The 25827-nt window shown below is 52.2% G+C and overlaps 1 protein-coding gene and 1 long non-coding RNA gene across 7 annotated transcripts in view; one reads left to right on the top strand and one right to left on the bottom strand.

Annotated features, from left to right (window-relative positions):
- Window positions 1-25827, bottom strand: part of RNF220 (ring finger protein 220) — a 263034-nt gene that overhangs the window by 19313 nt on the left and 217894 nt on the right. For 4 of the 5 annotated variants that reach the window (XM_069589626.2, XM_069589647.1, XM_069589658.1 and 1 more), the window contains exons 2-4: window positions 17380-17512; window positions 8255-8300; window positions 4626-4727 (exon numbers count right to left, since the gene is read on the bottom strand). In XM_069589626.2, coding sequence (XP_069445727.1) covers window positions 4626-4727; window positions 8255-8300; window positions 17380-17512 — 281 coding nt within the window. Of the gene's footprint in view, window positions 1-68; window positions 518-4625; window positions 4728-8254; window positions 8301-17379; window positions 17513-25827 lie in introns of those variants that run through there. The other variant, XM_069589666.1, reaches the window with a different exon arrangement.
- LOC138440654 (uncharacterized) lies at window positions 384-25827 on the top strand. Of its 2 annotated transcripts, XR_011446612.1 has the most exons (5): window positions 384-639; window positions 805-867; window positions 20631-20710; window positions 21593-21704; window positions 25514-25827. It is a non-coding gene; the product is annotated as an uncharacterized lncRNA (long non-coding RNA). The 2 variants fall into 2 exon arrangements; XR_011446611.1 differs by lacking the exon at window positions 384-639 and having other exon boundaries at window positions 779-867; window positions 25514-25742.

Genomic DNA, 25827 nt, shown 5'->3' with positions numbered 1-25827 from the left:
GCCCCCGGCCCAGCCCCGGACCCCGGTCCAGGCCTGCCCCGCCCCAAACAGCCCGTAAACAAACCTACTTCCTCCCTCCCGCCGGCCCCCCTGCTCCGCCGGCCGCTCCGGGCCCTCGGCATAGCCGCCGGGGGCTGCTCTAGCGGGCCCCGGAGGCCGCCACGCGGTGCCGCCCCAGCCCCGGCCTCCGGCGCTCCGGGCCCCGCGGCCACCCGGCCGGCGAGGGCGGCGATGCGGGCGGATTCCCCCCGGCTGCCCGGCGGCGGCGGCACCTCAGCTCCCAGCGGCGGCGGCGGCCATGTTGGCCTTGGTCATGTGACCCGCCGCCGTCGCGCGCCGCAGGTGAAAGTTCAAGAAGTGGGGGTTGGAGGGGTGGGTCTGCCGGACCGGGACCAGGAAACAGCTGCTCGCACTCGGGCAGCAACAGGCTGAGGCCGCCCAGGGGTTCCTCCCACCGCCCGCCAAAACCAACCCGCCCCGGTTTTAGCGGCTGCGAGGTCCTCCCACCCAACTCCACGCCCCTTCCTAGCGCGGGGCTTCTTCCGTCCCGGAGCCCCGCCCGGCTCCCGCCTCCCGCGCCGCTACCCCTTTGCTGGGGAGGTGGCGTAGGACTTCCTGATCGCCGCGGGTCATGCCACCGTAAGTCCCAACTGTTCAGCCCCCAGTCCCTAGCATTTCAGCAGTCTGGACACTAGAGGATTCCAGACATTTCAGCTGTTTTCTGGACAACCCCTGGAGCTGCTACTGGTAACGCACACCCACGAGTTGGAACCCAGCATCCCTCAAACAAGTGCTTTCCTCCAGGATTCTCAGTTCCTAACGGGATACCACCATCCACTCTGGTGTGCCCACACCAGAAACTTGGAAGTGAGTCGTACTTGATCCCACCCTCCTTCAGTTTCTCGCGCTCAATTCTCTCATCTCAGAGAGTCTACCTTTAAAGGTCTTTTAAACCTTCTCATCTCCACCTCTGTGTATCTCCTACGTATCCTTCTAGACCTGTTTGAAAAATATCATTTCCTCTCTACTTCATCTCTACTCTTAGTATGGCTTATTATACAGATTTTTGTCAAACCACTCCAGGGACGGGACCTTGTGTGAGTCATGAGTGAACCCAGAGCTCGGCACAGCACTTGGCATAGGCAAGACATCCCTGTGTTTCTTCAGTCGCTATACCTATCTTGGATTTACTCCTGTAGTTCATAATCTTACTGAGCTCTCTAAATTTGCAGCTGTCACCCATCTGGCTTTCTGATCTCCAGCTTTTTTCTCTGTACCCAATCCTTCACAGTACATGCAGTGTGATCTTCCTATCGTGCAAAATTGACCGTCTTTCCTTCTTCCCCTTTAAATCTTTCAGTGGTTCTCCACTGAGATGATCTGCATACAGGTCATGTCTGATCTGCTCTGCCTGCTTCTCCAGACTTCTCTTCTACCATTCCTGCTCTCTCCTTTTGCCTTCCTGACACTCAGCTTTGCAGAGCTACGTAGCTCTTTGAGCACGCCATTCTCTGCACTCTCGGGTAGAATATTCTCCATGCACCGGTTAACCTGCTTGGTTAACTGTTGTTCATGCTACAGGACTCTGGGTGGGAAGACTTCACATTTCCCCCAATGTTGGGTTAGTTGCTTCTTCTTTAGTTTTCACAGTCCCTTGGCTTCACTTTGAATTTGGATATTTTGATTGTTTGGACCTGTCCCTTCTCCCTGGGAGCTCATCTCCATGCAGTCACCCAGCACAGGATCTGGCATGCAGAAGAAATCTGTAGGAAGGAGAGGAGGATGTTTATGAGGGAAGTTCCTGAGCCCAACTGGAGGGCTGGGAAGCAATCTAGGATTCAGGGCCAGACAGACTCAGCCTGACTTGGTTCTTAACATATATGTGTGCTTAGAAAAGTCACTTCTCTCTAGGCCCGTTTCCTTAGCAATAAATAGGGCAATGAATCCTAGCTTGCACAGTTGCTATGAGGGTAAAGTGAGGTAATGGTTAAAGGGTTAGGTAACCCAGCAGGGGCTAAGTAAATGGGAATCCAAAGCAGAAACCAGTCCCCTCTGATTTCAAAGCCAAGTTTGATGATTTTTTTTAAACAATATAATTGAGCAACTACTACATGCCAGGCATTGTGTATAGATCAGGGAATTCGAGCTTCACCTTCTACCAGTTCCCCTTGTGTTTTTCATTCTAACAAAACTGAGCTGCTGGTGGGTCCCCAGATACATCATTCTGTGTTACACCTCTGTGTCCTTTGCACATTCTGTTGCCTTGGTGGGGAATATCTTTTCTTCCTTGTCCACCAAAGTGAACTCCTGCTCATTCTGTTCAGTCATTACCTCCTCCGTGAATCTTATTCTGATTTTTCTTTTTCCACTGTGCTCTCCTAGAAACTTATTTACACTCCCATCATAGCATTTAAAGTATTTAGAAATTATCTATCTGCAAATTAACCCCTTGAAGGCAAGGACACTGAACTGAGCATGAATACTAGATAAATGGTTGAGTAAAGCTAGGGAGTAAAGAAGGATAAGACGTTTTTGCCTTAGAGAGCCGTGCCCCCCCCCCCCCCAATCTAATACAACAGTGAGTCTCATCATGATAGATAAAGTATGTTCACAACTCTTCACAGTTCCTCCTATCATGAGCTGCATTTCCTCATCCCTTGATTATGTATTAGCCCTGTGACTTGCTCTGCCAAGTGATAGGTGAGTTCCAGAGTCTAGGCCTCACGAGCCCTTGCAGCTTTGGCCTTCACCCTCTTGGCATGACACTACCCTGAGACTGCCAAGTAAGGCAGTCAGTCTAACCTACTGGAGAATGATAGACCATATGGAAGAAAATCAAGATCCCTGATCTCCCAACATGTGGTGAGGCCATTTTGGACTTTCCAACCCAGCTAGTCCTCCAGCTGAATGAGCTTCATGAATGAGGAAAGGTCTAGTCAACTGACAGAATCATGAGAAATCAAAGTTGTCCTAAGCCACTAAGTTTGGGGATGGCTTGTTATATACTTGTAAATAATGGAAACATTAAATGGGTGATCACAGTATAGGATGATCAGAGTAATGACAGGGATATGCAGGGGTCATGAGAAGAGAATGCTAATCCAGAAAGGCTTCCTAGAGCAGAGGAGATTGGGGGCAGTTTGTTGAAGAATACATAGAAATTTGATAGGGTGGGATAAAATAATCCCATTAAAAACAGCATGTGTAAAAACACACAGAGGCAAGAAAGGAATGGCACAGCCAAGGAGTGGTTAGCATTAATCTGGCGAGCATAGACCACAGGATTCATAGAAGGCAGTATTAGGAATGGAAGCTGGAAATACAGGTTGAATCTAAAATAATGTGTATGGCCCTGGAGGCCTTGGTGCCATTCCTTAGCACACCTAGCCTGTGTCTAGCATGCCATGTCTGTGCCTGATGGTTACTCTCCCTGATTCAGCAAATAGTGGGGCTGATGCTGTGGCTGAAGTAGAGAGAAGAGCCTCCAAAGGCAGGGTTCTGTTTCCCTTGGGAGTGGAATTCTCGGATGGAGCCCTATCTCCCTATCCCAGAATTCCCTCAAGTTGGGTTACTGCTCCATCTCGAAGCAGGATTGTCTAGGTGAGGACTGACTGCCTTTCTTAAACTAGGGCTCACAAGAGTAGGGATCCCTCCCCAGAGCTGAAACTTTGGGCTCTGTACTTTGAGTCGCATGCAGAAGCATTGAACAGAGGAGGTGCCAGTGGAAGCTGGTGTACAGTCTGTACGTGGTATTTCACTAACCAAGCTCTGTACTCTGATGCCAAGCTGTGTCAGTGGGGAGGAAGAGGCACCCAGAGAGAAGACCTCAAATTCCAGGAAAGGCTTCCTGAGTGCCAGCAGTGACCCTGGTTCTGTGCCCCAGATGACAGGTCCCTGCCGCCTTGTCTCTTTGCATCAGTCAGGGCTGCGTTTCCCTTTTCACATCACGGCTCCATGAGAAGCCCCACTGCCATTTAGGCACATATTCCTTGGAGCAGCCTCTGTGTTACACCCTCTGACTGGGGCTCCTGCAGGTGGGGCTTTGTCTCTTCTCAGACACAAGCTTCTAGGGAAGCCCTTTTTCCTTCCCTCCACAAAGAAGGTCTGGATAAGCTGGAATGTTCCCCTTAAGTCCCCTCCTGCTTTGCTGCTTGAGAATTGTATGGTTATTCTTATCCTGTTTGCCCAAGGCACTCACAGGCAGTATTCTACCCCCCCCCCCCCCCCCCCCCCCCCCGCCAATGCCCAACACTATGGTCTGGCAGAATTGATGGCTCTTTGCTCAGGGGATTCTGGTTTTTGAAGTGTGAAGTCTTTAGGTGATGCTGGGCCACATCCCTGGGTCCTTGATGACACTGAACCCTAGAGGGCAGATGGCTGGGATGCTTCAGAAGAGCCCACCCAGGCCCAGATGACCTTGGCATCTCTCCCTAAGGTCCGTCTGTGTAAGGCACATTCTATGATACCTGTGCCTTCTGGTTCACTTAGGGTCACTAGATGCAAGGGGAACCAAATATAGTTCAGTCCTCCCCCCTCCCCCCCCCCCAGTCTTCTGGGGGTAGGAGGAGTTAACTGTGGGTTAACTCTGAAGGACTCACCCAAGTGCCCAGCCTGCCCCTGCTCACCTGGTATCTGTCTGAGTGGTGCAGGTCATCGGTGGCTGATGAGTGTGGTGATGCCGTTGGAGACTCTCCTTCCCTCTTGATGGAAGCAGACAACAAGAGGGACTGAAAGAAGAAAAAGGACACATGGCCTCAGGCTGAGTGAGACCTAAAGTCCATCCCCTAGGGTGTCCGGTCCTATGGAGCTTTTAGGAGAGAGGCAGAGAAAAGGAGGCAGAGGGGTGGAGGCTACACTTGAGATTCTAAAGGGATGCGGTCAGACCCCAGAGTCTGGTTGTGGGAGAGGATGGCTTGATCCTGGGGATGGGTGGAAGCCCCTGGAGAGGGTCCAGTCTCCTCCACCCCAACTAATCTCTGTCCCCGTGGGGCAGGCTTCCCAGGGGGCTGGGGCTATATAGGCTTTGTTCTCCCGTAGGGAGCAGAGACTCTGGGACCCTGAAGGGTTGGGGTAGAGCCACATCCCTGCCACTCTGCTTGCTCCTAATATAGGCTGGTGGCAGCCCTGCTATGGAGACAGTAAATTAAATAGTATGTATGAGTTTCCGCCATGCAGCTAGGGATGTGCGCCGGCTCCACTTCTCCCTGCGCTGTGGTGGCGACCCCAGCAAAAACCACAGCAAAACTAATCCCCCCCGTGTCAATCCTGCACGGCCTCTTCTACATACGCCCGCAGTTTAGATTAATAAACTGTCTGCTTTAAACTGCGCGAGCTCCGCAATTCTAAATACCACATGGCACGTTCAGCCTGCTCTTGCTGGCTTGTGCCAAGGCCTGTTCAGCTGCTAACTGGGGGCCTGGAGGCCTGAAAGCAATCCATACTTCCCACACCGCCCCCCCCCCCCACCACCTTCTCCAGCCTGCACAGCTCTGAGCCGGAAGCATACAATTCCCTCGGAGGCCTCCCCAGCCTAGAAAACCATGCCAAATCGCCAGTGACAGCCCAAAGAAAGCAATCTGGGAAAGATGGAGCAGCCATTTATCCTTCATCTCCGACTGAGCCTTAGGATGTGACCCGCATGCGGTGGCCACGCTGCACATCCTCACGCCTGAGGCCCCTGGGAGGGGAGGGGGCAGCTGCTGGTCTGGCAGGGCTCCCTGACTCGGCCTCAGCCCAGGAGCTGGATCGGGGAGGAGGCCGGGCAGGGTCTGGGGTGGGATTCCCTGCAACTCGGAGCCCCTTCCTCACCCACCCTGGCCCAGTGGGAGGCCTAGTGAGTGCCTCAGCTCCCAGCTCAGAGAAGAGGTGGGCTTTCAGGCAATGTCCTCCTCCTCCTCTGGTCCCAAGGAGGATGCTGAGGAGGGACGACATCGTGGGGCCCCCGCCCCTCCATCAGGAGAAAGCTTGAGCTCGTTTGCTTGCGCGCGCTCTCTCTCATTCTCTCTAGGTTAGAAGCCCTGAGAGGCCTCAGAATTACACCTGGGGCAAACGGAATAAAAAAAGGTCACTGGCGCTTTTTAAACATGGACCAAAAAGCAGTAAAATGTGTTTTGAAAAAAAAATCCCGGCATTAAATCATGACTTTTTGCCTGGCTCTTCGCCTCATTAAAAGTGGCCTTTTGGAAGGTAAAATTATCATTGTAAGCGATAAGATCTTTAAGAAAATAATTCACGGCTTCTTCACCCTTTAATATGATAGCCGCCACCGGCTAATTTTTTTCTTAATGGCAACGAGGCCATCAATCTTGTCTGAGGCCCCCTCGCCCTCTCCTCCTCCTCCCTCCCTCCTTCTCCCTGTCCTCTCAGTCTCTTGCTTGAACCTTATACCTTGTGCTTCTTCCACCCATGACCTGCTTCCCTAAAGCCTGGGTCAAGGCAGAAGACAGACCCTGAAACGCTCAGCTTTGGGGCATGAACTTATATCTAGAAGTGAGTAAGTGGTGGCCATTGCCTCCAAATCTGATTATCAATAATCCACACGTCGCTGGTTGCAGGAATCTGCACAGGTTTAAGATTTCCTGTGTAAGTATTCTGATGGGCTAGGGGTAGGTGAGTGGGTGTGCATCGGTGCATGTGGGGAGCCAAGTATGGATGTGGTCTGTGTCTGTGTTTGTACTTTGAACACAGGCCTCACTGGGGTCAAGTCCCCAGCCCTGCCAGCCGCGCTTAGGTGTCAGGTCAGCAGTTGTGCCTGACCTGGTGACCTGTCTTCCTTAACCACAGCCATTGAAGACTGCAGGCTGGGCCAGGCTTAGCCAGTGTGACTTCTCCCCCCACATCTTTTCCCTTTAGGGCTGGGAGGGCTCTGCTTTCTTGGCCAGGGCCTGTATCTGTCCAGGGCTGGGCTAGGTCCCCTGCCCCTCCTCTGTCCACCTTGCTGTGTTGAGTGCATGAAGGTGCATAGTTCACTCCTTTAGACAGGCCGGCAGGGGAGACGGGCCAACCCCCTGGAAGTAGTACTGTCACTCTGGCTCCTTTTCCCACAAGTGCCCTCTTAGAGGTCACCGGTGCCTATAAGACATCTAAATATGACAGCCTCCTTCTCCAGCCCTCCTGTTTGGCATCTGACTACCCCCGGCAGTTTGGGGTTTTTTTCCCTTAGGACCCCAGGACACCATGCTCTCCTGTGCCCCTCCTCACTCATCACTATTCCTCTTCTGCTCCTTCCCTGGCTCTGGGGCCTTCTCTTGACCCCACCCCCACAGGAGTCCCAGACTCCTGGCTTCTGCTCTAATCACGCCACACACATTCACTGACTGATTTCATCCATTCTGAGGAATTCCCTGGCAGACCAGTGGTTTAGTCTCTGCACTTTCATTGCCAAGGGTGCAGGTTCATCCCCTGGTAGGGGAACTAAGATCCTACAAGCCCTGCGGCACAGCCAGAAAGTAAGTTTCATCCATTCAGCACTCATTCCTCACTCCCTATAGAAAGGGCTGAGGATACCTGCCTTTACAAGTCATTGTGAGAATTTATTAAGACAGGATGTCACCGTACTGAGGGGTGGGGGAAAGAGGACACTCTGAGTAACGGTTTAGTCTTCCTCCCCAGGTCCCCACTGCTTCAAAACATCATCCCCCTTGGGGATGCAGTACTGTCTACCTCTGTGGCCACCTATAAGAGTTCTCGGTTCAAGTCATGCCATCCTGCTGAGGCCTCTGGCCCCTCTTTTGAGCCACTGTCCTTCACTCTTCCTTTCTCCATCTGATGCTTTCAAGCTTCCCTTTCATAGTGTCTGTTCAGAGAGTCAGATGGTCTCAAATGAGCCCCACATCCTCTCTGGCCCCCTGCTGCCCTCAGGACAAAGCACATGCTCTCATCCCATGGGCTGGCTTTCTAAGGCCTTGCACTAGCTGTCTTGACCTGCATGTCTATATTTTTCTTTACCTGCTGCAGCTCACCTTCCTCCTTTTGAGTCTCTCCAGACTTAGTGTCTGGTTCCCCCACTCCCCCGGTTCATTCTTGGCTTTGACCCCATCCTGTCTGGAAGAGGAGGGAGTCAGATGAGCACACTCTAGCTCCCACTCAGACTGCACGCATGTGCTTGAGTGCACAGGGCAGCCCGAGACCCCAGGCTGACGATCAAACCCTGAAAACAGCTGGGGATCCAAGAAGAGCTCCTTCTTCTCAGGAACCAGTTCTGGGTGGGCCGACATTAGGAGGGGTGGGAAAAAGCACACAATTGTCCACCTACCTTGGGGGTGCCTGGAGCCATGGCATCCTTCAGAAGGGAATTCTTGCTGCCAAGAAAGAAGAGAACAGGGTGACCATTCCACTTGCTGCCCAGGGCATGCAAGAGAACAGCAAGAAGACCCCAGGGGGAGAAGACAGCCCGTGTTGCCCGGCTCAGCTCAGCCAAGCCCCACCCAGCCAGCTCAGCCTCCATCAGGGGCCAGGGGCCAGAGTTGGCTCCCGGGCGGGGGGCAGACACGAGGCGTGGCAGGCTGCCTTGTGGATCTGAGGGAAGGGGCTTCACCTGACCCATGCTCTCAGCCCTGAGGATTGCGCCTGTCCTACCCCTCCCCTCCACCCCCTGTCCCCAGCCTGCACTCAGCTCCTATGGGAGGGGGGTGATGGAACTGCCATGGCTCTTGTCACTTCTCCCTCCAACATGCTGCAAACTGCGTTAGGCCAGGAATGATCTCCTCCTGATTCAATTTGTCAGCCCCAGGCCCTCCGGCATCGGGCGCGGCAGGCGGGCGGGAGCTGGGCCCTGAAATATGGTGGGTGGCTCGGAGCAGGCGGGGGCTGGGGTGGGGGAGGTGATGGATGGGCTGTGGGGGAGGCGAGGACTGTGTTTAATAACAAAATTGGTATGCAAGGCCACATCCCAGCGCTAAGCATGAGTGATCCAGAGCCACAAAGTATTACAAATCCCCGCTAAACAGATGCTGACAATGGAACAAGACGTATCAAATCAGATCCACTTCAGAAACATTAATATCCCTGTTCCTGTCCCTCCCGCCCTGCTGCCCCCTCTATGCTCACCACATCTGTGCTCACACATTCACGCACGTGCTAGCACATGCACACAACATGCACACACACAGGCGCCGGCTGGAACACGGCAGGAGGCAGAAACAGCCGGTTCCCATAGGGTTCCCATGCACATACAAGCAGTCTAGGTAGAGCACACCCAAGAGATCCATACAGCACAAAAGACAGAGCCAGGGCAGACACCCAGGGCCCACACAAGCTGTGTGGACAGGGAACACCCACAGGGATAGGCATAAACACACCTAATGTGTGAGCGAAGGCATAGGCAGCTCTGGATAAAGTAGTTCTCCATCCAGGGCCATTTTGCCCCCCAGAGGACAACTGGCAACACTTGGAGACGTTTTTGATCGTCACAGCTGGGAGCGGGCAGTTTTCTCCTGGCATGTAGCAGGTACAAGGGATTAACCATCCTAGAGGGTACTGGATAGCCCCTCACAACAAAAAACTACCCAGCCCAAATGTTAATAGTGCTGAGGTTGAGAAACCCTGGTGTAAAGGCGGATATGCGCATATCCATTGTCTCTGTGATTCTGTCAACGTGTGGTCACACCGAGGTTCAGACATGCACCCAGAGGCGCGGGCAGAATCGCGTTCCCAGGGCCGTGTCCTTAAAGAAATTCACAACTGTCACCCAGGCCTGGATGAGGAGCTGCTCGCGTGCCCACCTTCACACAAGCATGCACAGGTACAGACACCCACGTGTGCTGACACATGCCCAACACTCAGGTACCCACAAATGCAGCCGTACATGGACACACCCACAGAAGCAGACGTACGTCATAGTGAAGGGGCCGGTAGCTTGGCAGCAGGCTGAGACTAAGATCTGAGTGGGGGTACAGGGGGCATGGGTTTGATTTCTGGTCAGGGAACTAAGATCCTGCATGGCACATGATGTGGCCAAAATATTAAAAATATTTAAAAAACCAGCTGTATGCCTGTCTGATCACACAGCGGGGGCATCACAGACAGGAAAAGACCACCAAACTGGGTTCCATTCAGTGGCATTTTGTTCATAAATGGTTCCCATGTTCCTGCTCCTGATCCGGGCGCAAGGGATACAGAGAGGAAACTGAGCTGCCGTTAAGAACAACTAGATGTGAGCCTGTTACTGTTATCTTCCCTTCACTCTGTTACCAAGTGCTGTTGTTGCCCGGCTACCAGCACCGTTCCGGGACCTACAGGTAGAGAAATGAGGGAACTATATGACACTGTTCCCACCAGGCCCCTGGACTGAGGTCTGAGTGCGTTCTGAGCAGAATCAGGGTGAAATGGAAAAGGAAAGACTGGACAATTGTTGTGCACCCACCACACGCGACAGGCATGGGCTAGGAACTTCAAGTGTGTCATCGCTTTGATCTTCACAAAAACTAGAGTTGACTGGTGGGCCGGGGGACACCTCACTGCTCACACAGCCCAGGCAGGGTTTGGGATTTGCGTTCCTATCTGACAAGCGTCCAGAGTGCTACTTTTCTGTTGGCCCCACTGCCTCCTAAAGACACTCAGGATGGAGGGCTGAGCTCTGAGTTCTTTTACTCTCTCCACTTTGGGGAGGGCTCTGCTGACTCAGCTTTTGTTTACTCTGCCGGTGAACAGAAATGAAGACATTCAGGGCCAGGATGTCCAGCTTCTCCCTTGGCCAGTCCTCTGGATCTTTTCCTACAATCCTCTCCACCTTCCCTCCAGTTGGACTGGTCAGACTCCTTCCCTCTCCCTGAGCAAGCACCTCCCTCCCCCCGCCCTCCCTACCTTTCCTCCAACAACCTGATCACCTCCAAGTGTGCTTGCTTCCCCCAGAGAGAGGAGTCTGGTGAGGGGCCCACCTTGGAGAGGAGAGCTCCGAGCCCCGAGCCCCGAGCCCCGAGCGGCTGTCAGCCAGGCTCCCGCCCAGCCCATCCACTCGGCTCTGCCTTCGTCCCTCCCAGTTTCCGCAGCCCGCCCCCAACGATTTCCTCCCTTCTCAGTCACTCGCTGCCTAGTGATCCATGGGTTTTAAATTATAACTGGGACCCAGGAAACGCGTTCCTAAGTACAATATTCATGGGCTGGGCTGACACTTTTAATTAAGGTGATTTACACTGAATTATCCTTGGAAATAAAGAAATGGTATGCTGCCTGGGAATAAACCATCATCACCAGCCGCCTTTGTAAGTTACACTTCGTTTTAATCTATTTGGGGAATTGTTTATCTAGTTCATTACCCAACCAAACACCGAGGCCGGCCTTAAATAAGGCTTAAGTGGGGGTGGGGGCACTGCCATCTCCACACCCCGCCTCTCCTCTAGAGTCACCCAGCCTCCCTCTGGCTCCTTCCAGCCCCTTTAAAACACTGACTAAACCAGATCTCAGAGTGGCTGAGGAAGCCACCAGAAAAAGGTCTCCGAGCTCAGGGCCCTCCAAGCCAAGTCTCAGTTTCAGCTCTCTGTGATCTCTGAAAGAGTCTAAGGTTTTTTTCTATTTCTGGGTAGAAACTCCTGTCTGAGGGCCACAGAGAAGTTTGGGGACCACTGTCCAACCTGCCCATCAATCTCCAGCTCCCATCTATGTTCCTGCCTGTCTGTCTGTCTGTCCACGTCCACTCCCCACACTATCACCATCCCAGAGAAAGCTCAGGGCACCCAGAGCTCTGTCTACAGTCTTCTCCTTCCCTCCGATACCTGCTTCGCTACCATCGACACCATTCCTGTGAGTCAGGTCAGAAAGCGAAGTCAGTAAGTGCCCCACAAGTAATCAGCTGAGTTCTCTTGCTTAGTCCCCCACCAGTCTCTCACCATTCCCTCTCTTCTCTGTTCCCACTGCCATTGTCCTAGGTGAGCCTCACGATCTGTCCCCTGGACCCTGCCTAACTTCCTCACTTGCTTCCTTGCTTCTTCCCCCAAATTCTGCTCCATGCCACCTCCACAGCGATTCTCCTACAGCTCAGCTCTCTGATTAAGCTTCTCCAGCTCACAGATGATCTAATTCCCCCACCCTAAGGTGACCCTCCGGCACTGAAGGCTCTCTACTATCTGTCCCCAATCTAACTTTGCTGTTCTTGGTCCAGCTAGCTGAATCCTGGGGTCAGCTGGAATGCCTGTGCAGGACTGAGAGGGGTAAAGAGAGAGGATGAGGTGAGGGAGTGTGTGGGTGCACGGCTTCTGATCTCGAATGTACAAGTGTTTTGAGAAGTGTGAGTGCTTTGCCAGCAGAAGTTCTGACTCCTCTTCCTGGGTCTATCTGCCTGTGTGCCTGTGGGGATGAGCATCCGTGGGAAGTGGTTCTTTGAGGGGGTAGGTGTGAGCACATGTATATGTGTTGGAATGGGGGAGGGTGTGTGCCTGTATGTTGTCTACATACATTTGTGTTGGTGTCTGTGAAAACCAGCCAGCCCTAGTTTGGGACACTCAGTCGTGTCCCTGTGACCCCGTGGACTATACAGTCCATGGAATTCTCCAGGCCAGAATACTGGACTGTGTAGCCATTCCCTTCTCCAGGGGATCTTCCCAACCCAGGGATCGAACCCAGGTCTCCAGCATTGCAGGTGGACTCTACCAGCTGAGCCACCAGGGAAGCCCAACCAGTGTGAGCCCTTAGGTGTGTCTAAAACAGCAGTGTGCTTTGTGGGGGGCATGCTCTGTGCTGTTGGGCAGAAGGGGGCAGAGAGCGCAAACCAGGCCCACCCAGAGGAGCGTCTCTGGGACTGACCCTGTGGGAGGGCGATGGAAGGACGGGCACCCTGGCAGCAGCATCCACAGACTCGGGAGCTGGCCAGGCTGAGGGAAGGGGGTGGGGGCAAAGGAGGCAGAGGAGGGTGAGAGGGGGAGGGGACAGCTGGAGAGGAGAGGAGAGGAAAGAAAGGACGGGAGCCGAGAAGGGGACAGAGGGGCGGACTAGAGAGCTGGGGAGGCCACAGTGGCTGGGGACGCCCTCACCTGGGTTCTGCCCAGAACACTCTGAGCGATGCGCGCACAGGCTCTGCCCTCCCGCAGGACTCGGTTTCCCCGTCTGTGAAATAACCTGGTCAAAGGCCCCTGTCAGGTCGGAACTGAGGTGGGGAAGAGGAGGGAGGGGGTCTCCGAGCCCTCGCAACCTCCTCTCCTCCGCTCCGGTCTCCCGGAAAGCGGGCAGGGGCGGGGCAAGGGCAGCCAAGGCTGGGGGCCCTCCCCGCCCACCCGGGCGCCACGGCCCTCAGCCCGGAGGGAGCTGACACGCTCCTTGGGAATTTATCACGCACCCAATTACAATGTTAATTGGCAAGTTCCTGAAATCAATTAATTCGCAAATTTTTTCCAATTAAAAACCCAGATAAATCACGAGGGCGGCGGCGGGGAGGTCCAGCCTGCAGTCCGGTGGGCGCAGCGGCCGCAGGGAGGGGGGGCGTATAGGCGAGGGGAGGGGGCGGCGGGCGCGGCTGCCCTTGAACGCCTTTGCCGGCCGGTCGGACTGTCAGCGCGCCGGGCGCGGCGGGGCCGAGACAGATAAAACCATCGACCCGTCGCCGCCAGCGCTTCGGCTTTATCGATCCGACGGGAATTTCACTTGCTGTGCAGATCCCGCTGTCCGGCTGTCAGACACCGGGTTGAGGAGGGGGGGAAACGTACCAGGGGTTAGGGGGTGCTGGGCTGGGCCTGAACACGAGGGGCACAGAAGTAAGGGCGTGGGGCACCCGTGAAGGCTGGGGGGCGGGGAGCGGAGAAATGCACCAGGGCCAAAAGATTTGAAAGTAGGGGACCCTCTGAGAGGCTGTGGGGCAGGAGGGATTGCCGGAGGGTCACGGGTGGGGGTGGAACACTTCTGTGGGCACAAGTGGATGCCCTGGGCAGTGCGTGGATGGGGCCACAGGGGCTAGGCTGTGGTGTGGCCAGCAGTGAGGAGGCAGAAAGAGAGCTCGGGCCCCCACTCTCCAGACCCTTGCGCGGGGTGGGGGGCGGGGGTGGGTGTCCCTCCATCTTTGCCTCTGTTCTCAGTTTCTGTTGAGAAGTCCTCCACCCAGAAGCACTCCTGCACAGCCAAGGTATGGAACTCAGCTGTAGAAGGATGTTGCTTCCTCTCTCTGTTCTAGGCTAGTCCTGGGTGTGTGTTGCTGAGGGAAAGGGGAGTGGTTAAAAGTATGGGCTTAGTTTTGACCCTTTATCTTTGCCACTTTACAGGCTGTGTAACCTTAGAGAAGTCACTTAACCTCTCTGTATCTCAGTTTCCTCGTCTGTAAAATGGAGTTAATAATTATTACCTACCCCAGTGGTAGCCCTTCCCAGGAGGTGCAGTAAAGAATCTGCCTGCCGATGCAGGAGACGCAAGAGAGGCAGGTTCGATCCCTGGGTTGGGAAGATCGCCTGTGGTAGGAAATGGCAATCTGCTCCAGTATTCCTGCCTGGGAAAACTCCATGGACAGAGGAGCCCGGTGGGCTACAGTCCATGGGGTCGCAAAAAATTAGACAGGACTGAAGGAACTTAGCACGCGTGTGCACACACACACACATACCAGTGGTTGTTGTGAAGACTGAATAAATTAGTATAAAGTTCTTGGCACACAGCATTCAACAAGACTATTATTATCATCATTAGTACAGTCTTCTGTGGTAGTTTTCAGTATTCCCACAAATTCTTTGGTACTCTTCCCTTCAAGGCTTCCCTGGTAGCTCAGCTGTTAAGGAATCTGCTAGCAACGAGGGAGACCTGGGTTCAGTCCCTGGGTTGGGAAGATCCCCTGGAGAAGGGAATGCTACCCACTCCAGGATTCTGGCCTGGAGAAGCCCATGGACTGTATAGTCTATGGGGTCTCAAAGAGTCGGACACAACTGAGCAACTTTCACTTTACTTCCCTTCAAGAGGTAGAGCTTACAGTGTTTAATTCCCCTCTGTGGAGTGTGGGCTGGACTTGCTGACCTGCTTCTAGTGAGTAGAATAAAATATATTAGAAGCCATAGTGTATGACTTCCTAGACTAGATCATAAAAGGCATTGTGGCTCCCTCTCTAGCCTCTCTCTTGGATCACCTCCTCTGTGGGAAGTCAACCGCCATGTCTCAGGGAAACTGTAGCAACCCTATGGAGAGTCCTGCATGTTGAGGCCTCCTGCCAACAGCTGTGCGAGTGAACCATCCTGGAAAGGGGTCCTGCAGCCCCAGTGGAGCCTTCAGACGACTGCAGCCTTGGCTGACATCCTGGCTGCAGTCTCATGAGAGCCTGAGATAAAAGCCACAACCCCTCACAACTATCCAACTAAGCAGTGTCTGAATTGATGACCCCCAGAAACTGTGAAATATTAAGCGTTTGCTGTTTTTAAGCCATGATGTTTGGGGAGAATTTGTAACACAGCAATAGATAAGTAGTGTTTTGGCCTTCAGTTCAGCCCAAGCCTCACCTCCCTCAGGAGGCCTTCTCTGCTCTGTGCTGGGTTCAGTACCTTCTGAACCCACAGCTCCTGTCTGTCCCATAGAGCGGTCTCCGTCCCTCAAGGTTGCTAATGCCTGGCTCTCCTTACTCCTATCAGGAGCTCCTGAGGGTGGGACCATTTTTTTCTTTCTTTTAAATTGAAGTATAGTTGATTTGCAACATTGTGCCAATACACGCTGTACACCATATAGTCTGCTGGGCAGCACAGTGAATCAGTTATATATACACACACATCCTTTTTTAATATTCTTTTCCATTATGATTTACTCCAGGAGATTGAATATAGTTCCCTGTGCTATACAGTAGGACCTTGCTGTTTATCCATTCTAAATGTAATAGTTTGCATCTACCAACCCCAAATTCCAGGTCTGTCCCTTTCCCTCCCTCCTCCTTGGCAATCGCAAGCCTGCTCTCTCTGTGAGTCTGTTTCTGTTTTGTGGATAAGTTCATTTGTTCCATATTTTAGGTTCCACATATAAGGGGCATCATATGGTATTTGTCTTTCTAACTTCACTTGGTATGATATCTCTGGTTGCCTCTGTATTGCTGCAAATGGCATTACTTTGTTCCTTTTTATGACTCAGCAGCATTCCACTGTGTATATGCACTGCCTCCTCTTTATCCATCTCTCGCTGGACGTTTAGGTTGCTTCCGTGGTTTGCCTATTGTGATAGTGGTGCCATGAACCTCGGGGTGCATGTACCTTTTTGAATTATAGTTTTATCTGGGTATATACCCAAGAGTGGCATTGCTGGATCATATGGTAATCCTATTTTTAGTTTTCTGAGGAATTTCCATACTGTTCTCCATAGTGGCTACACCAACTTACATGGGACGATTTCTGGTTCACCTCTGGGCCCCTGCACCCTGCATGGGGGGTTAGGTGAGAAGGTAGAGGAAGGAGGATCAGTCAAGTCTGCTGACTTGAACTGATCCAGGTTTGTGGACTGGGAATCGTGGGGCAGGCTATTCCCAGTGGCTGACTGTATTTCCCAGAGTGGCTAGAGCCCACATGCTCTTCTGTAAGAGGAGCTTGCCCCTTCTCCATCTAAAGGTGGGGTACATGTCCCCGTCCCTAAAATCTGGGTAGGTTAATACTGCCAAGAGAGTATAGCAGAAGTGATATTAAGTGATTTCTGAGGTTAGGTTAATAAAAGGTGATCCAGCTTCAATCTCACTGGCTGGAACATTTTGCGTTCATGCCTTCAGCTACCACACTGTGAGCTATCATGCTCACAGGCCACAAGGAGCAGCCATATGTAGGTGCTTTGGTTACAGCCCCAGCTGAGGTCCCTGCTGACAGCCAACATCAACCACCAGACGTGTGAATGAAGGAGCCAGGTGATCCCCGCTCCCAGCCACCAAGCTTTCCCAGCTGGGGCCCCAGACAGGGTGAAGCAGACACAAGCCACCCGCTCTGTGTTCTGTCTGAATTCCTGACCCCCACAGACCATAAGCATCATGAAATGGTTGCTTTAAACCCCTAAGCTTTGGGGTAATTTGTTTCTCTGCTCCCTTTGACAACCTTGGCTCTTCTGGGAGGAGGCTCCACCCGGTCCTTCAGGCAGGGACAAGGAGGATGGGGTGGAGCAAGGGAGACACGCCTGAGCACGGTCTCAAGGTTGTCACCTTTCACACCTTGAGAGTCATAGGGAAGGTGGATGGCAACCCCAGGCTGCACTTCTTGGGGAGCTGCCAGTCCCAGTCCCTGCTTCCATCACCCTGCTCTGAGGCTCCTCCCCTTTCCAGGTCCTCTTGTGCCTTTTTGAGACGTAAGGCTCACTCTCCTCACATCTCCAGAAACAGAGCAAGAAGAGAAAGGCAGCACCATTCAGCCGGAGGAGCTGAGGACTGAAAGCCAGGTGGAGAATGGCAGCAGGGTCTTGCTGCCTGTGAGAGGCTGGGACCTGGTAGCCAGAACCCTGAGTGGAGGCCTCTGGCAGGTGGCTTACCTGGCGGGCAGCTGGGCCAGCTGCTCTAGTTCTTGCTCCATATGCTCCTGTAGCTCGCTGGGCCTCAGCAGGACCTGACAGATGGGGCAAATAGGGGCCTGGCTGTCAAACAGTGCTGCTGCCTTTTTCTTACCTGGTGAGAGAAGGAGAGACAGACATATAAGCTGGGCTATACGTGGAGAGAAACGCCACATCCCAGTCCTCCACCCCAAGCCTCTGCTGCCTCCTAGGGCTTCTTGGCCTGGAGGAAGGGTGAGCCTGAGGGTCTCAGAGCCCATGTACATTATTCCGCTTTGCGGCTCCAGAGGCTGTGGCCGTGCACAGCACCTCCTCAGCCAGCTGCCCCTCTCGGAAATCTATCGGGACACAATCAATGCTCTGTGCAATCAAACCTTGATCACTTCATTTCACACGTTAGTGAAGCAGGTCTTGGTTTAATCATAGCGTCACCCGGAATATCCAGGGCCGCATCTGTCACTCCTTTCCTCGCTGCTTTCACACTTTCCAAAGCAGAAGGAAGAAAAGAGGGAGAAAAGGGATCGTTCCTACAGTCATTCAACAAACATTGTCTGATGTCTGTGCTGAACCAGGCCTAGTGCACAGCAGTGGGGACACAGATCTAGTCCCTGCCCTGAGGTACTCACAGTTGGGTGGGAAAGACCGAAAAGGACCAGGGTAGCATTCTCTCCCAGCCCCTCTCTTTTCCCCATGCTCCTTTCCATGGCCTCTCCTCTCCTCTCTCTGCCTATGGGACCATCTTGCGTATTCTTACTGGCTCTCACTCCCACCTGTGCCCTGCTGACATCCATTTCTCTGCCCCAGATCCCTCCCATGTTCTCCAGACCCCTATAGCCAAATACTTAATGGACACCAATGCCTGAATGTCCTACAAGAATCTCAAACTCAACCATCTAGAATCGAATACTTGGACTTCATTGGTGGTCCAGTGGTTAAGAATCCACCTGCCAAGGCAGGGGACACAGGTTTGATCCCTGGTCTGGAAAGATTCCATATGCTGGTGAGCAACCAAGCCTGTGCACCACAACTACTGAGCCCATGTGCCCTAGAGCCCAGCTCAGCAACAAGAGGAGCCACTGCGATGAGAAGCCTGTGCACGGCTAGACAGCAGCCCCTGCTCGCCACGAGAGAAAGTCCATGTGCGACAGCAAAGACCCAGTGCTCTTCTCAGTGAAAGACTTGGTCACTCAAGCCAGCAACCTTCACTTTGCCCTCGGCCCCTTCCTTGCTTTACTCCCCCTCCCACATTCATTTAACCACCAAGTCCTGTCCATTCTGCTTCAGTATTCCTGGACTCTACATTCTCCCAGTTCCGGTCTCACTCCTCACTCGGCTAACCTCACTGGCTGCTGTGAGTCTAGCAGATTCTGAGCTTTCCCCCTCCAAAATGCCCTTCAAATTGTGTGCCCTCAATACACAAGCACACGTGGATCTAGCACTGGCTATACTGACTTGGGGGCCCCCTGGGAGCCTAAACTCTGTCCCTGATGGTAACCAGAGCTCACTGTGCTAGGAAGGGGCCTGAAGTTTGCCTAGTGCACTTCATGGGATTCCTAAACTCCCACCCTTGCCACTTTGCCCAGCCAATGCTCCCCTAGCCTTTGCTTATAGGCACAGGGTTGAGGAGCTCTATTCATCTAGAAACATCCCTATCCATGTAAACTCTGATTGTAGGAAGGAATGCTTCTTTAGCTTAAGGTCAGATCTTTCTCCCTGCCTCTTCTTTCCTCTGATGCTTGGAGAGAGTCAAAATCAGCTTTTAGAGAGATAAAGTCCACGCCAGTGATGACTAAGATAGTTGACTGGGTAGGGTTGCCAGATAAATACAAAATGCTCAGTTGAATTTCACATAAACAATATTATTTTTAGTGTAAGTTTTCCATGGCAAAAGGGGGAAACTTATACTAAAAATAATATTAATTGTTTATGTGAAATTCGATTGGGCATTTTGTAGCTTCCCTGATAGCTCATTGGTAAAGAATCCACCTGCAATGCAAGAGACCCTGGTTCGATTCCTGGGTTGGGATGCTGGAAAAGGGATAGGCTACCCACTCCAGTATTCTTGGGCTTCCCTTGTGGTTTAGCTGGTAAAGAATCCACCTGCAATGCAGGAGGCCTGGGTTTGATGCCTGGGTTAGGAAGATCCCCTGGAGAAGGGAAAGGCTACCTGGTGCAGTATTCTGGCCTGGAGAATTCCAGGGACTGTATAGTCCAGGGGGTCACAAAGAGTTGGACATAATTGAGTGACTTTCACTTTAGTATGTCTCAACTATTGCACAGGACATACTTATGTTAAAAGTTATTCATTGTTTTTCTAGAATTCAAATTTGCCTGAATGTCTTATATTTTTATTTGCTAGGTCTAGCAACTCTATGTCTGAGGGAGTTCCCCATTTAGGCTGAACACAAAAACCTATCTCCCTTTGACACAAGAGTATAGCTCTCCTGGATGCCCAGACTAGATCAACTGAGAGCTCAGAGGAGGGAGTGATTCATCCCAGATATGTGTTTTGAGAAGTGGAAAAAGAGAAGGCTTAACCAAAGAAACAAAATTTAAGATGCGCCTAAGAAGAATTCCAGGCAGAGAATGGGAGCAAAGTGATGAATGAATGAATGATTGAGTTGTGAGCTTCTTGTGGGCGGGACTATTTCTTAGTCATCTTTTAGTTTATAGACAGTTGAAAAAAGACCTGGCATAGATTAGATTCTCAGTGATGAAACAAAATAGTGGAGAAGACGAAGGGAAGGAAGAGAGGTAGAAATGAAGAGCTGATTGTCCCAGAAGCCAGATGACCTTTGCAGAACTGGGATGTCTGCTCTGGAGGCTTTGTGTGTGGCAGGGTCAGGTAGGGGTGGCTCTAGTCAGTGCGGCTAGGTCTCTGAGGAGGGGAAGGGGTCTACTGATCATATGCCCTGGGAGCTGTGCCCCAGATATTCAGGGGACAGCTGAAAGGCAGCTCTGAGTAGAAAAGGCAGATGTGGCCCTGGTCTAGGAGTAGGGAGGTGAGGATTCTAGACTCATTCTATAATCATCTTCATTCAGCCAGAGAATCTCAGAGGTGAGTGAGACCCTAGAAATTCTTCAAGCCAGTATCTTTATTTTACAGATGGGGAAACTGAGGCTCAGAACTGGGCAGGGACCCCTCTACTTGGCTCATGATCTCATTGCTTCATTTACTTATTCATTCATCAAATATTTATCAAACAATTATTCTATGTCATGTATTATTCTAGGAGAAATGGGCTCAGAGATAAAGAAAACACAGTCTTGGCCTCAAGAAGATCACAAACCAGCGAGAAAACTGGGAAAGAAGGTCAGTGACTGCAGTCTGTGCAGCCTTAGTCAGGGTGAGGGAGGCAGGAATGGGTGCTTGTGGTGGTGGTGATGGGGGGGAGCAGGAAGGGGCCAGAGGAGGGTGGTAACGCTTGCTGGCAGGCATGGAGGGTGACTAAGGGACAACTGACAAGGCTGTTGAAATCGAGCATTGAGGTAGGGGCTAGGACAAAAGGGGGAAATGGTGAGAGACGAGAATAGAGAAAGGTTAGGACCTAGGACATGAGGTCAGAGCTGAGGTGGAAATATCAGGGTTTCAGCCCCTCCGCCTGGGGTACCATGTATGGTTCTTAGGGCTGCCAGAGCCCCAGTTCCTCCCTCTGCACCTGGAAGCAGGCATTAGCATTCCCATATACCTGTGCTCAGTCCATCTGCTTTCCTGCCACAGGGATCTTCTACTTTTCCCAGCTTGGCCTCAGTTCCTCTTCCTGGCTCCCAGCTTCAGGGAGCCCAGTCACAGGGATGAGCCTGGGCACCCCGCAGCCTCCGGCCTGCATCCCATCCCCATGTTCTCAGGGGTGCCGGCATGGCCATGGGCACCCTGCTTCCCCGCCGCCGCTGTGTTCCCTGTAATTTTATATTGAGACCTGTGGTCATGACGTGGGTTTTACTGCACTAACGACATGGCCTGCCCAGGTTTAATGACAAAATCCATACTCTGGCCCTGGGCCTGCTCCTCGTTTGCATAATTCCCAGAATACAGCTCCCTGAAGCTTTTGACCTGGGCCATTACAGTGGCCATAAAACGGGCCATAAAACCGCTGGGGATGGCCCAGAGGAGGAGGCTGTGGGCCTTTGGGGGTGGGAAGGCACTGTTCAACCCCCTACTCTTCCGAGGCATCCTCGGGCTCTCCTTCCACAGTTTCCAGAATCTGGGAAGTCCGTCTCAGACTGGAGAGGCCTCCAGAAATCCTTAGTCCAGCTGCCCGTCTGATGCAGGAATGCCTTCTCCAACACCGCTGCCAGCATCACAGGTAGGCAGACCAGCCCAGCAGGGGCAGGCTGTCAGAAAGCATCTTCTCCTTGAGCATTCTTCACTCCAGCCGGTGGCCCCCTACCCCTGAGCCCACCAAAGCTCTCCGCCACAGGTGGGTCCAGGTCAGACGTGCTAGGTTGAATCCTGTTCCCTCTTCAGGAAGCCTAGTTCCCCAGGGAGGTCAGGAGCCAGGCTGAGCAGCATCGTGGGGAGACGTGGGCAGCATGAGGGGCTGGGGACAGGGACTAGGACGGGCTGTCAGTGCTAAAGATGATGAATGGGGGAGGTGAGGCGGGAGGCCGGTGTTATCGGCAGTGGATGGCGGTGCGGGCGCTCGCCGCTTCTGCTAATCCCCGGGCGCTGCCTCAGCCCTTGCACTGATAACGAGGAAATGGGACTGACAACAATTTTTAGCTGAGAGATTCTTCACCAAAATGCCAGGCGGCCGGAGGTCTGACAGCGCCTGATTGAGTGTGTGAGTGTGTCGAGGGGGAGGCGCGCGGCCCCCTCCCCTCCCATGCAAAGATGGATCGCTCATTCCGCCTCCCGTCCACATTCATTACCGCACCTACCTCCCGCCACCCCACCGCTGCCGCGGCTGCCACCGCCGCTGTGCCTGCCACCTCCACTTCTCCGCCTGCCACAGGTATCCCCCCAGCAAGAGGAGAAAGGGCTGCAGAGGGGCCTGGCCCTACCCACAGTCTAACACAGGGCACCACAGGCTCAGGAAGCAGAAAGTCAGGGCTAAGACAGGCCCTGCCTGGAGGCTCCCTAGGGGTGGGACCTCCAGAGGGTCCCTTCCCCTTTCTGGGGTAGCTCCCCACCAGAAAACAGCCAGGCTCCACCAGAAAGTGACTGCCTGTGGTTGTGAGTGGGGACAGGCCTGCTGAGGAGCAGCCCGCGAGACAAGTAGCTTTTCCCTGGCCTGGGCCAGGCCGCAGCCAGTCCAGGCCTCAAGCCTTGGATCAAGGCCTCAGGTACCTGGGGTCCCAGATCAGCCCTCTGCTGCCCCCCTCTGTTGGGAACTGCTGGCCACTGGGAGCAGGCAGCTCAGGGGCTGGGCTGCTACTTCTCTGCCATCCTTCCCATCATCCATGGTGAGGCCTGGTGCAGAACTGGGCCCTGGAGGATGAGGGTCCCATTCAAAGAGAAAGCCCACTCTTCCTCGATCCCTAACCCACGTCCCGCCCTGCAACTCCCCACCCTGCGATTGCCTCTCCAGCTTGGCCCGTTTGGTTTCGTCCCAGTTCTGTTGCCTGTGGGTTCCATTCTTTCCTCTCTGCTTGTTTAAAGAGCAAACCCCAACCTCATCATCTTTTCTCCACAGAACACAAAAGGCAGAGTTTGACTGCCTGGTGTCTGATTTAAGAATGGGGAGGGTTAAAATGAGGGGGAGGCTAACTCTAATGATATATGGCAATAGAGGCTGGAACTTTCAGGAGTACCTATGTGGGGTTTCCCTGGTAGTCCAGTGGTTAGGAATCTGCCTTCCAGTGCAGGGGACGTGGGTTTGATCCCTGGTGGGGGAACTAAGATCCCACATACCTTGGGGCAATGAAGCCCGCCAGCCACAACTACAGAACCCACACGCTGCCGAGAAGGATCGGTGTATGCCACAACTAAGACGCAACACAGCCAAATAAATAATAAAAAGAGTACGTGTGTGTATACACGTGTGTTGGTATATACACACATGTGTGACCTGCCCTTCCCCTCTTGCTGTCCCAGTAGAAGAGCTTCCACTTCCCAATGACCAAGAGTCTTTGAGCAGGATTGCCTCTTATTAGCTGTGAGACCTTGGGAAAATCACTTAATACTTCTGAGTTGGAGATTCTTCTTGAAACAAGGATGATAATAACGTACTCAGCACCTTCGTGAGGTTCTAGTTAAATCAGGGCTGTGTGCAAGAGATGAGTCACCATTATCTCTAGTAAGAACCTGGCACAGCGTTGCTGTTTGTGTCTCTATCTACCCCATCCTGACACCAGATTGGCCTTGCTCTGTATTCAGCCTCCTTCCCTGCTATGATCAAGATTGTGTACCACTCAGTAGGCACCTTGGGCCTTTCAGCTTCCATGGAGCTACTTCTTCATAGCCATCCATACCCACATTCTATTTACCTGTTTGTTTGTCAATATAACCATTCAGCCATTTATCCATTATCTGCCCCCTAGTAGTAATATCTGTTTATGGAAGGTTACTATATGTTAGGCTACAGGTTAATGCTGTATCTATTTTATTTCATTTAATCTTTACAACAGTCTTGTGAGGTAGGTATAATCTATTTGTATCATATTGATGAGGAAAATGGAGCTCAGAACAATGAAATGACAGAGCTGGAAGGTTCAGAGCAAAGATTTAAATCTAGGTCTGTCTGACTTCAAAGCCAGTGCTCTTAACCACTGCACAATACCTGGCTACCTACCTACCTAGCCTATCACCTAGGTTATGATTCAATAATCATTGACAAATGTCAACGAGTACCAAGATGGGTCTGCTACAGTATGGATGCCATGCAATAATGAACACACACTCTCTGCCCTCAGGGAGGTTAGTCACTAATTGTGGATAGAGACATTCAACAAATATCCCCAGCATGGTCTTAGAACAAGGGAAGGACATAGAACTATGGGAGTAGACTATCTTGCCTGGGAGGTAAAAGAAGTGATTTTTAAGCAAAGCCTTGAAGGATGAGTGGGAACCAGTTCAAGCAATGATAGTGGAGGAGTAGTGATCTATAGTACATAGAAAACAGCATGTTTGAAGGTACAGAAATAAAGCCTCAGTGAAGAACTGAAAAGGGTTCAATGTGGCTGGAGCAGCAAGGGGCAGAGTACTGAGAGCTGATGATAGGCCAGATCCCAGAGGACTTTCCACTATATTAAGGATTTTGGCTAATTATTAATTTTTAACATACAGGGAGAAGTCATTGAAGAATTTTAAGTAGGGGAGTGACATCTCAGACTTTCATCTTAAAAAGATCATTCTAACTGCAAATCAGAGAAAGATCTAAGGGGATAAGACCAAGTGCAGGAAGATCATCTAGGGGGTTATCTCCCTAACTGAGGTGAGACATGATGGTGACCTGCTCTAGCTAGATGATACAGATGACGATGAGATGAACAGAAGCAGGTGGACTGGACATGGGGGTTCAAGGACAGAGAGGAATCAAGGATGGCTCCAAGCTGTCTGCCTTGAACAGCTGCTAGGTGGTAGACCATTTACTGACTTGTGGAACAGGAGGAAGGGCAGTAGGCTTGATAAGGAAGAAAATGATGAGCTCTGTTTTGGATGAACTTAGTTTGAGGAACGGTTAAGACATACTCCGTGAAAATGCTCAGTAGGCACTATATGTGAGCCAGAGCTAGAAGGATAGAACTGGAAATGCTGACATGTAGATAAGGACTGAAATTCACCAGCACTGCACCCTCTGTGCCTTGAATAATGTCTTGCACATGGTAAATACTCAACAAAAGTTTTAAGAGTAGGGGAGATCACCTAGGGCGAGAGGGCACAGTAAGAAGAGGCTGAGGAATTCCAACAGGTAGAAGAAGTTTTAGTCACTGAAGACTAAAAACAGCCAAGAGGAGGATGAAAACAAGGTGATGTCATCAAAGGCAAGAAGGGAAGGGTGAGTGGGGAGCATGGTCCATAGGGTTGCGTGCTGCTGAGAGGTTAAGAACATAAGGCATGCAAAGTGTCTCTTTCACCCATCGAGTCCACAGTACAACCATCTACCCCACCTCATCCAGCCAAGCCACCACTCTCCCCTCTCACTCGTCTGCCTCTTCCTTCTCTTCTCTCCAGAAAACCGTGATTGGTGCCTCTGTGAGCGTGGGACAGGAAGAGTTAACTTGCTGACAGACGGCATTTTTTACCTTCAGTCAATATGAACAAGGCCCCAAGACTATGATTCCAAACATCTGGATTTCATCAATATGTGATCTGTCATCGTATATTGGCATTCCCCAGTCCCCGCGCCAGAGCAATGCGGCTGGTTTTATTAATACGTCAAATACATTATCCGTGTAATACACTTGTCTGGCTGGGGCCTCCCGCTGGGGCGGGGCGGCGGATTTGAATGTATGATGAATCAGTTTGCATTACATGTTCGTAAGTCA

Source organism: Ovis canadensis, chromosome 1 (genome assembly GCF_042477335.2).
Source record: "Ovis canadensis isolate MfBH-ARS-UI-01 breed Bighorn chromosome 1, ARS-UI_OviCan_v2, whole genome shotgun sequence".
NCBI lineage: Eukaryota > Metazoa > Chordata > Mammalia > Artiodactyla > Bovidae > Ovis > Ovis canadensis.
Note: the sequence above shows the minus strand (reverse complement) of the source record. Positions and strands in the feature narration are given on the sequence as shown.